Below are 12,473 nucleotides of genomic sequence, written 5' to 3'. Positions count from 1 at the left end.
TCAGTTGTATATCGCCCGTTATGGAGGACTGCGGAGTTTAGCTAGCTCATGTTCAACAGCACCACCGACGACCATATAGCTTAATCATGGTGAATGTAAAGAAGCGGAAAGGTCGAGTCGTTATCGACTCTGACTCTGAAGACAGTGCTAGTGATGATAATTTAGATCAGGTAAGGATGCAACTTGTCTGGTTTCTATGTGTTTTCCGCTCTCGGTGTTGACAACTGGTTTTAAGAACAGTCTGGGTTTTTCAGCTAACTAGGTAATGTTGGCTGTGCCTAGAGTTTGGAGGAAAACACCGCGCCATAGGCCTGCCGTTTTATTGGCTTTATTCAGTTCCAGTTTATAGTATCATGTAGCAACAATAAGTGTTGTGATAATTTGCTAATCAAAGGATAAAGTGACCGACGGATTTATAACGGTATCTTCTGCATGACCCGAAGGGCGCAGTTGAAGTTCTATTTTGATGTTGACAAGACAGCTAGCTAACGTTAGCTAGCCAGCTAAAGTTAGCGTCGGGGGAATGTGTTGTACGATAGACTGTCCCGTCTCTGTACAGCCAATGGTGTTGCTATAAAGACATGTCAATCGTAGATTTAGCATAGCCTTACATGCAGCAGTGAATATGATCATTTGCTAGCTTTGGTATTAAACATCCTGATAGTAAATTAGTTAGGTAGCTAGCAACAATTCGGCCTGTTGATTACATTTTTGCTTTGGTAAACATACAATTAAACATTGACACAAGCTTCAACAGGGCTCATAGAATAAGTTAAGTTTCTCACTGTAAAATACGAACACATAATAAAGACGAGTGACTGATAAACTATAGTACTATAATGCTTCCACACATGCAACAAGCCTCTAAATATACTGTAAAGGTTTAGTCAACAAAAATGTAACATTTACATGTTCTGCTGTCCTCTGAGCAGGCCATACAGAATTCATCCTGTATAAATCAATCCATACTAACTATTGAAAATATCTTATGTTATACAGGATGTAGGCTCCTCCACTATTCTACCTGCCCATTGTCTATCACTGTGTAGGCCTTTTCAGACACAATCGCCCAGGCTTTAAACTTACCCCGCTGTCTTGTGTATCCCACCCTGTGACACCCAGGCGCTTCCGTCTCAATCCATATTAACTGTTAACAATACCTATTTTTATAATAGGATGTCGGCTTCTCCACCTTGTGTCTGTTTGATATACTGTATCAGGAGTTCAGGCACTCACCTCTGTCTCTCACCCTGTGGCACCCAGGAGCTTCTGTCTCTGGCCACCAAGAGGAAGAGGGTGGACTCGGATGACCAGCAGGATAACCAGCCAGTCAGCAAGCCTGCAGCCTCATCAGACTCGGAGACATCAGACAGTGACGATGAGGTATGAATCTCCTCTCTATATCTATTTTGATCTCCTTAGGGCTGGTTTCCTGGACTAAGAAGCATGCTCAACTGAGGATCTCCTTTTTTTAATAAAATGTTTTAGTCCCTGACTAGGCTTGACCTGGGTCCAGGAAACCAGCCCTTATACTAGTGGCATGAAAGAGTCATTTTATTATCACTATATTTGTTTTATACAGTACTTGATGCTCCACGTGACAACATTGTGTTTGCTGATTCTATGCGTTTTGTTGTTTTCACATAGTGGACCGCCGGGGGTCCTAAAGTCAAGAAGAAAGTTAAGCCAGGGAAACCGACAACAACAGAGAAGAAGAAAGAGGCGGCGAAGAAGAAGAGGGTTCATAAAGCTGCAGCGTCCGGTGGTTCTGGTAGAGACAGTTCAGCTGACAGTTCTGCCCCCGAGGAGGGTACGTTGTCCTGAGACCCCGGGCTCATTCTCCATTCATCTTTCCTCTATACTTCTCATCCTCTCTCCTTGGCTCCTTCTCAAAACACATTGGAGGGGATGATCCGAGGGGAGAGACCACGGATCTTCTCATTCTATATACACTTGAAAAGGAGATGGGATGCAAGTAATCTTTGAAAGACTAATTGAGATAGACCCCCAAGTGAGTTGTTGATTGCTGCCAGTGGTTCATTTGACCAGTTGATTTGACTCTTGCGTATCTACCAACTAATAATGATAACTAACTCCATGTAATGGTCTCCTCCTCCAGGCGATAGGAGACGTGGAATCACAGAAAGACACATTGAGAGAGATGTTTATCTATCTTATTATGTAATGGTCTCTTCCTCCAGGCGATAGGAGACGTGGAATCACAGAAAGACACATTGAGAGAGATGTTTATCTATCTTATTATGTAATGGTCTCTTCCTCCAGGTGAGGTGTCTGACTCCGAGAGCAACACCTCTGCTTCCAGCTCAGACTCCTCGTCGGAGGACGATGTGTTCAGGGACGGCTACGGAGAGGACCTGATGGGAGACGAGGAGGACAGGGCTCGGCTGGAGCAGATGACTGAAAAGGAGAGGGAGCAGGAGCTCTTCAACAGGATAGAGAAGAGGGAGGTGCTCAAGAGGAGGTAAGACTACTGCAGGAAGTTGGAACTATAAGGGACAGTTTCCTGGATGCAAATTTAGCCTAGTCCTGGACTAAGAAGCAAAAGTGATCGTTGAGTACAGATCCGGGTCTGCTTGTGAACTGTTATTGTATTGTTAGTAGTTCATATGAAGAGTATAAGGTGAGACTAGGAGGAGCAGGAGAGTTGTGACTGAGACTATCGTAGGGCAGGAGAGTTGTGACAGACTGTCGTAGGGCAGGAGAGTTGTGACTGAGACTGTCGTAGGGCAGGAGAGTTGTGACAGACTGTCGTAGGGCAGGAGAGTTGTGACTGAGACTGTCGTAGGGCAGGAGAGTTGTGACAGACTGTCGTAGGGCAGGAGAGTTGTGACTGAGACTGCCGTAGGGCAGGAGAGTTGTGACTGAGACTGCCGTAGGGCAGGAGAGTTGTGACTGAGACTGCCGTAGGGCAGGAGAGTTGTGACTGAGACTGCCGTAGGGCAGGAGAGTTGTGACTGAGACTGCCGTAGGGCCGGAGAGTTGTGACTGAGACTGCCGTTGGGCCGGAGAGTTGTGACTGAGACTGCCGTAGGGCCGGAGAGTTGTGACTGAGACTGCCGTAGGGCCGGAGAGTTGTGACAGACTGCCGTAGGTATAGGAGAGTTGTGACTGAGATGGTGTGTGTGCTCAACAAAAATATAAAAGCAACATTTTAAATGTTCATTTCTTTACCATAAGCCGCTGCCAATGTTGTGTTAGAGAATTGGAACATAATTGCATTTTATCAATGGCAATTAGAATGCACAGAGATATATTGACGAAATCCTGAGGCCCATTGTTGTCATTCATTCACCGCCATCACCTTTAGGGCTCTCGAGTGGCGCAGCGGTCTAAGGCACTGCATCTCAGTGCTAGTGGCGTCACTACAGACACTCTGGTTCGAATCTAGGCTGTATCACAACTGTCCGTAATTGGGAGTCCCATAGGGCTGCGCACAATTGGCCCAGCGTCGTCCGGGTTTGGCCGGTGTAACTGACTTGCCAAGTTAAATAAAATAAAAATATATAATTTTACAAAACAGGAGAAGAAAAAAAAAATTATGACTATCCCTTGATATGTATATCTTGATTTATTGCTATGTATATCCCATAATCGAACATCTTCTGTACAGATTTGAAATAAAAAAGAAACTGAAGACGGCGAAGAAGAAGGAGAAAGAGGAGAAGAAGAAGAAAGACGAGGAAGAACAGAAGAAGAGATCATCCGGTCATCATGAAGACCGGACTCATCAGGACCTGCAGGTGGTGAGTTCATCCTCTGAAACAATTCTAAAGACGCACTGTGAAGGAGTACGACGTATTGGAGGGAGATATGGACACGAAGGCAGGGTAAAGTGACTAGGCATCAGGATAGATAATAATAAGGTATTGGAGGTAGATATGTACATGAAGGCAGGGTAAAGTGACTAGACATCAGGATAGATAATAATAAGGTATGAGAGGTAGATATGTACACGAAGGCAGGGTAAAGTGACTAGGCATCAGGATAGATAATAATAAGGTATTTGAGCTAGATATGTACATGAAGGCAGGGTAAAGTGACTAGGCATCAGGATAGATAATAATAAGGTATTTGAGCTAGATATGTACATGAAGGCAGGGTAAAGTGACTAGGCATCAGGATAGATAATAATAAGGTATTTGAGCTAGATATGTACATGAAGGCAGGGTAAAGTGACTAGACATCAGGATAGATAATAATAAGGTATTAGAGGTAGATATGTACATGAAGGCAGGGTAAAGTAACTAGACATCAGGATAGATAATAATAAGGTATTTGAGGTAGATATGTACATGAAGGCAGGGTAAAGTGACTAGGCATCAGGATAGATAATAATAAGGTATTAGAGGTAGATATGTACATGAAGGCAGGGTAAAGTGACTAGGCATCAGGATAGATAATGAGGTATTTGAGGTAGATATGTACATGAAGGCAGGGTAAAGTGACTAGGCATCAGGATAGATAATAATAAGGTATTAGAGGTAGATATGTACATGAAGGCAGGGTAAAGTGACTAGGCATCAGGATAGATAATAATAAGGTATTTGAGGTAGATATGTACATGAAGGCAGGGTAAAGTGACTAGGCATCAGGATAGATAATAATAAGAGTAAAATAAAGAACATATTAGCAGCAGCAGTGTGAAAGTAGTGCATTTGGAAAGTATTCAGACCCCTTGACTTTTTTCACATTTTGTTACATTACAGCCTTATTCTAAAATCGATTCAATTTTCCCCTCCCCCCTCATCAATCTACTACACACAATACCCCATAATGACCAAGCAAAAACTGGTTTTTAGAAATAGTATTCAGACCTTTTACTCAGTACTTTGTTGAAGCAGCTTTGGCAGCGATTACAGCCTTGAGTCTTCTTGGGTTTGAAGCTACAAGCTTGGCACACCTGTATTTGGGGAGTTTCTCCCATTCTTCTCTGCAGATCCTCTCAAGCTCTGTCTGGTTGGATGGGGAGCGTCGCTGCACAGCTATTTTCAGGTCTCTCCAGAGATCTTTGATCGGGTTCAAGTCCGGGCTCTGGCTGGGCCACTCAAGTACATTCAGAGACTTGTCCCAAAGCCACTCCTGCTTTGTCTTGGCTGTGTGCTTAGGGTCATTCACCTGTTGGAAGGTGAACCTTCACCCCAGTCTGAGGTCCTAAGTGCTCTGGAGCAGCTTTTCAACAAGGATCTCTCTCTGTACTTTGCTCTGTTCATCTTTCACTTGATCCTAACTAGTCTCTCAGTCCCTGCCACTGAAAACCATCCCCCACAGCATGATGATGCTGCCATCATTGTGCCAGGTTTCCTCCAGACATGATACTTAGCATTCAGGCCAAGGAGTTCAATCTTTGTTTCATCATACCAGAGAATCTTGTTTCTCATGGTCTGAGAGTCTTTTTGGTGCCTTTTGGCAAACTCCAAGCGGGCTGTTGTGCGTTTTACTGAGGAGTGGCTTCCGTCTGGCCACTCTACCATAAAGGCCTGATTGGTGGAGTGCTGTCGAGACGGTTGTCCTTCTGGAAGGTTCTCCCATCTCCACAGAAGAACTCTGGAGCTCTGTCAGAGTGACCATCGGGTTCTTGGTCACCTCCCTGGCCAAGGCCCTTCTCCCCCGATTGCTCAGTTTGGCCGGGCAGCCATCTCTAGGAAGACTCTTGGTGGTTCCAAACTTCTTCCATTTAAGAATGATGGAGGCCACTGTTTTCTTGGGGACCTTCAATGATGCAGAAATGTTTTGGTGCCCTTCCCCAGATCTGTGCCTCGACACGATCCTGTCTCGGAGCTCAACGGACAATTCTTTCAACCTCTTAGCTTGGTTTTTGCTCTGACATAACTGTCAACTGTGAGACCTTATATAGACAGGTGTGTGCCTTTCCAAATCATGTCGAATCAATTGAATTTACCACAGGTGGACTCCAATCAAGTTGTAGAAACATCTCAAGGATGATCAATGGAAACAGGATGCACCTGAGCTCAATTTAGAGTCTCATAGCAAAGGGTCTGAATACTTATGTAAATACGTATTTTTTATTTTTTTTACATTTTCTAAAATTTCTAAAAACCTGTTTCCACTTTGCCATTATTGGGTATTGTGTGTAGATTGATGAGGAGAAAAATGGATTAAATTATTTTTAGAATTAGGCTGTAACGTAACAAAATGTGTAAAGTCATTTTGAATACTTTCCCATACTTTATTAAACAACACACCACATTGTGTTCCATAGTCCTTACCGGTACATTGTGTTCCATAGTCCTTACCGGTACATTGTGTTCCATAGTCCTTACCGGTACATTGTGACTGCGTTCTCCTGTAGGTGATGTCCCACAACAAGGAGAGGAGAACTAAACGGGATGAGAAGCTGGATAAAAAGTCTCAGGCCATGGAGGAACTGAAAGCGGAGAGAGAGAAGAAGAAAACCAGGACAGCGGAGCTCCTGGCGAAACGGCAGCCCCTGAAGACCAGCGAGGTGTACTCCGACGATGAGGAGGAGGAAGAGGAGGAGGATGACGACAAATCCTCAGTAAAGAGCGATCGCAGTTCACGCTCTTCATCTTATTCCGAAGACGAAGAGTGAGTATCTATCCATCAGCTGTGGGTTTATTTTTTTATTTTTTTTTATTAAAACAATTCGTACAAAGGTTACTGGTATTGCTGGAGTTTAATGTCAAACACTGCAAATTAGTAGTTCCTTAATAGGTCTATATAACTTTGTTGAATTTGGTCTTGAAGATTTAGTTGGTCTAAGAAATCCCATTTCAGTAACCTTGTAACTTTTATTTCTGACTACCTCTGAAACCTTTCTGCTTGACCAACGATCAGTGACCAATGTTTCTGTGTTTTCTGTCTGGGGATGTTTCCAGGAAAGGGGAGACCCCACCAAAATCTCAGCCCGTGTCACTGCCAGACGAGCTGAACCGGATCCGTCTGTCCCGACACAAACTGGAGCGCTGGTGTCACATGCCGTTCTTCCAGAAGACTGTCAGCGGTTGCTTCGTACGGATAGGCATCGGGAACAGTAGTAGCAAACCAGTTTACAGGGTAACGAGATGTATTTATTCAGGCTGCTTCGTACGGATAGGCATCGGGAACAGTAGTAGCAAACCAGTTTACAGGGTAACGAGATGTATTTATTCAGGCTGCTTCGTACGGATAGGCATCGGGAACAGTAGTAGCAAACCAGTTTACAGGGTAACGAGATGCATTTATTCAGGCTGCTTCGTACGGATAGGCATCGGGAACAGTAGTAGCAAACCAGTTTACAGGGTAACGAGATGCATTTATTCAGGCTGCTTCGTACGGATAGGCATCGGGAACAGTAGTAGCAAACCAGTTTACAGGGTAACGAGATGTATTTATTCAGGCTGCTTCGTACGGATAGGCATCGGGAACAGTAGTAGCAAACCAGTTTACAGGGTAACGAGATGTTTTTATTCAGGCTGCTTCGTACGGATAGGCATCGGGAACAGTAGTAGCAAACCAGTTTACAGGGTAACGAGATGCATTTATTCAGGCTGCTTCGTACGGATAGGCATCGGGAACAGTAGTAGCAAACCAGTTTACAGGGTAACGAGATGTATTTATTCAGGCTGCTTCGTACGGATAGGCATCGGGAACAGTAGTAGCAAACCAGTTTACAGGGTAACGAGATGTATTTATTCAGGTTGCTTCGTACGGATAGGCATCGGGAACAGTAGTAGAAAACCAGTTTACAGGGTAACGAGATGTATTTATTCAGGCTGCTTCGTACGGATAGGCATCGGGAACAGTAGTAGCAAACCAGTTTACAGGGTAACGAGATGCATTTATTCAGGCTGCTTCGTACGGATAGGCATCGGGAACAGTAGTAGCAAACCAGTTTACAGGGTAACGAGATGCATTTATTCAGGCTGCTTCGTACGGATAGGCATCGGGAACAGTAGTAGCAAACCAGTTTACAGGGTAACGAGATGTATTTATTCAGGCTGCTTCGTACGGATAGGCATCGGGAACAGTAGTAGCAAACCAGTTTACAGGGTAACGAGATGTATTTATTCAGGCTGCTTCGTACGGATAGGCATCGGGAACAGTAGTAGCAAACCAGTTTACAGGGTAACGAGATGTATTTATTCAGGCTGCTTCGTACGGATAGGCATCGGGAACAGTAGTAGCAAACCAGTTTACAGGGTAACGAGATGTATTTATTCAGGCTGCTTCGTACGGATAGGCATCGGGAACAGTAGTAGCAAACCAGTTTACAGGGTAACGAGATGCATTTATTCAGGCTGCTTCGTACGGATAGGCATCGGGAACAGTAGTAGCAAACCAGTTTACAGGGTAACGAGATGTATTTATTCAGGCTGCTTCGTACGGATAGGCATCGGGAACAGTAGTAGCAAACCAGTTTACAGGGTAACGAGATGTATTTATTCAGGCTGCTTCGTACGGATAGGCATCGGGAACAGTAGTAGCAAACCAGTTTACAGGGTAACGAGATGTATTTATTCAGGCTGCTTCGTACGGATAGGCATCGGGAACAGTAGTAGCAAACCAGTTTACAGGGTAACGAGATGTATTTATTCAGGCTGCTTCGTACGGATAGGCATCGGGAACAGTAGTAGCAAACCAGTTTACAGGGTAACGAGATGTATTTAATGAGGCTGCTTCGTACGGATAGGCATCGGGAACAGTAGTAGCAAACCAGTTTACAGGGTAACGAGATGTATTTATTCAGGCTGCTTCGTACGGATAGGCATCGGGAACAGTAGTAGCAAACCAGTTTACAGGGTAACGAGATGTATTTATTCAGGCTGCTTCGTACGGATAGGCATCGGGAACAGTAGTAGCAAACCAGTTTACAGGGTAACGAGATGTATTTATTCAGGCTGCTTCGTACGGATAGGCATCGGGAACAGTAGTAGCAAACCAGTTTACAGGGTAACGAGATGCATTTATTCAGGCTGCTTCGTACGGATAGGCATCGGGAACAGTAGTAGCAAACCAGTTTACAGGGTAACGAGATGCATTTATTCAGGCTGCTTCGTACGGATAGGCATCGGGAACAGTAGTAGCAAACCAGTTTACAGGGTAACGAGATGTATTTATTCAGGCTGCTTCGTACGGATAGGCATCGGGAACAGTAGTAGCAAACCAGTTTACAGGGTAACGAGATGTATTTATTCAGGCTGCTTCGTACGGATAGGCATCGGGAACAGTAGTAGCAAACCAGTTTACAGGGTAACGAGATGTATTTATTCAGGCTGCTTCGTACGGATAGGCATCGGGAACAGTAGTAGCAAACCAGTTTACAGGGTAACGAGATGTATTTATTCAGGCTGCTTCGTACGGATAGGCATCGGGAACAGTAGTAGCAAACCAGTTTACAGGGTAACGAGATGCATTTATTCAGGCTGCTTCGTACGGATAGGCATCGGGAACAGTAGTAGCAAACCAGTTTACAGGGTAACGAGATGCATTTATTCAGGCTGCTTCGTACGGATAGGCATCGGGAACAGTAGTAGCAAACCAGTTTACAGGGTAACGAGATGTATTTATTCAGGCTGCTTCGTACGGATAGGCATCGGGAACAGTAGTAGCAAACCAGTTTACAGGGTAACGAGATGTATTTATTCAGGCTGCTTCGTACGGATAGGCATCGGGAACAGTAGTAGCAAACCAGTTTACAGGGTAACGAGATGCATTTATTCAGGCTGCTTCGTACGGATAGGCATCGGGAACAGTAGTAGCAAACCAGTTTACAGGGTAACGAGATGTATTTATTCAGGCTGCTTCGTACGGATAGGCATCGGGAACAGTAGTAGCAAACCAGTTTACAGGGTAACGAGATGTATTTATTCAGGCTTGCTTCGTACGGATAGGCATCGGGAACAGTAGTAGCAAACCAGTTTACAGGGTAACGAGATGTATTTATTCAGGCTGCTTCGTACGGATAGGCATCGGGAACAGTAGTAGCAAACCAGTTTACAGGGTAACGAGATGCATTTATTCAGGCTGCTTCGTACGGATAGGCATCGGGAACAGTAGTAGCAAACCAGTTTACAGGGTAACGAGATGCATTTATTCAGGCTGCTTCGTACGGATAGGCATCGGGAACAGTAGTAGCAAACCAGTTTACAGGGTAACGAGATGTATTTATTCAGGCTGCTTCGTACGGATAGGCATCGGGAACAGTAGTAGCAAACCAGTTTACAGGGTAACGAGATGTATTTATTCAGGCTGCTTCGTACGGATAGGCATCGGGAACAGTAGTAGCAAACCAGTTTACAGGGTAACGAGATGTATTTATTCAGGCTGCTTCGTACGGATAGGCATCGGGAACAGTAGTAGCAAACCAGTTTACAGGGTAACGAGATGTATTTATTCAGGCTGCTTCGTACGGATAGGCATCGGGAACAGTAGTAGCAAACCAGTTTACAGGGTAACGAGATGCATTTATTCAGGCTGCTTCGTACGGATAGGCATCGGGAACAGTAGTAGCAAACCAGTTTACAGGGTAACGAGATGTATTTATTCAGGCTGCTTCGTACGGATAGGCATCGGGAACAGTAGTAGCAAACCAGTTTACAGGGTAACGAGATGTATTTATTCAGGCTGCTTCGTACGGATAGGCATCGGGAACAGTAGTAGCAAACCAGTTTACAGGGTAACGAGATGTATTTATTCAGGCTGCTTCGTACGGATAGGCATCGGGAACAGTAGTAGCAAACCAGTTTACAGGGTAACGAGATGTATTTATTCAGGCTGCTTCGTACGGATAGGCATCGGGAACAGTAGTAGCAAACCAGTTTACAGGGTAACGAGATGTATTTATTCAGGCTGCTTCGTACGGATAGGCATCGGGAACAGTAGTAGCAAACCAGTTTACAGGGTAACGAGATGTATTTATTCAGGCTGCTTCGTACGGATAGGCATCGGGAACAGTAGTAGCAAACCAGTTTACAGGGTAACGAGATGTATTTATTCAGGCTGCTTCGTACGGATAGGCATCGGGAACAGTAGTAGCAAACCAGTTTACAGGGTAACGAGATGCATTTATTCAGGCTGCTTCGTACGGATAGGCATCGGGAACAGTAGTAGCAAACCAGTTTACAGGGTAACGAGATGTATTTATTCAGGCTGCTTCGTACGGATAGGCATCGGGAACAGTAGTAGCAAACCAGTTTACAGGGTAACGAGATGTATTTATTCAGGCTGCTTCGTACGGATAGGCATCGGGAACAGTAGTAGCAAACCAGTTTACAGGGTAACGAGATGTATTTATTCAGGCTGCTTCGTACGGATAGGCATCGGGAACAGTAGTAGCAAACCAGTTTACAGGGTAACGAGATGTATTTATTCAGGCTGCTTCGTACGGATAGGCATCGAACAGTAGTAGCAAACCAGTTTACAGGGTAACGAGATGTATTTATTCAGGCTGCTTCGTACGGATAGGCATCGGGAACAGTAGTAGCAAACCAGTTTACAGGGTAACGAGATGTATTTATTCAGGCTGCTTCGTACGGATAGGCATCGGGAACAGTAGTAGCAAACCAGTTTACAGGGTAACGAGATGCATTTATTCAGGCTGCTTCGTACGGATAGGCATCGGGAACAGTAGTAGCAAACCAGTTTACAGGGTAACGAGATGCATTTATTCAGGCTGCTTCGTACGGATAGGCATCGGGAACAGTAGTAGCAAACCAGTTTACAGGGTAACGAGATGCATTTATTCAGGCTGCTTCGTACGGATAGGCATCGGGAACAGTAGTAGCAAACCAGTTTACAGGGTAACGAGATGTATTTATTCAGGCTGCTTCGTACGGATAGGCATCGGGAACAGTAGTAGCAAACCAGTTTACAGGGTAACGAGATGTATTTATTCAGGCTGCTTCGTACGGATAGGCCATCGGGAACAGTAGTAGCAAACCAGTTTACAGGGTAACGAGATGTATTTATTCAGGCTGCTTCGTACGGACGAGATGTATTTATTCAGGCTGCTTCGTACGGATAGGCATCGGGAACAGTAGTAGCAAACCAGTTTACAGGGTAACGAGATGTATTTATTCAGGCTGCTTCGTACGGATAGGCATCGGGAACAGTAGTAGCAAACCAGTTTACAGGGTAACGAGATGTATTTATTCAGGCTGCTTCGTACGGATAGGCATCGGGAACAGTAGTAGCAAACCAGTTTACAGGGTAACGAGATGTATTTATTCAGGCTGCTTCGTACGGATAGGCATCGGGAACAGTAGTAGCAAACCAGTTTACAGGGTAACGAGATGTCATTTATTCAGGCTGCTTCGTACGGATAGGCATCGGGAACAGTAGTAGCAAACCAGTTTACAGGGTAACGAGATGTATTTATTCAGGCTGCTTCGTACGGATAGGCATCGGGAACAGTAGTAGCAAACCAGTTTACAGGGTAACGAGATGTATTTATTCAGGCTGCTTCGTACGGATAGGCATCGAGAACAGTAGTA

At 44.7% G+C, this 12,473-nt stretch overlaps 1 protein-coding gene across 1 annotated transcript; it reads left to right on the top strand.

The window, feature by feature from the left end:
* Positions 1-4: 4 nt before the first annotated feature.
* On the top strand, positions 5-12,274 carry LOC120038719 (RNA polymerase-associated protein RTF1 homolog; the record flags this gene model as incomplete). The annotated part of the gene is made up of 8 exons (XM_038984388.1): positions 5-170; positions 1,264-1,383; positions 1,648-1,810; positions 2,284-2,482; positions 3,632-3,764; positions 6,332-6,588; positions 6,879-7,678; positions 11,987-12,274. Coding segments are annotated over exons 1-8 (2,044 nt in total), but the record flags the coding sequence as incomplete, so codon positions are not given.
* Positions 12,275-12,473: the final 199 nt, after the last annotated feature.

The sequence above is a fragment of the Salvelinus namaycush genome, unplaced genomic scaffold (assembly GCF_016432855.1).
Source record: "Salvelinus namaycush isolate Seneca unplaced genomic scaffold, SaNama_1.0 Scaffold2365, whole genome shotgun sequence".
Lineage (NCBI taxonomy): Eukaryota > Metazoa > Chordata > Actinopteri > Salmoniformes > Salmonidae > Salvelinus > Salvelinus namaycush.
Note: the sequence above shows the minus strand (reverse complement) of the source record. Positions and strands in the feature narration are given on the sequence as shown.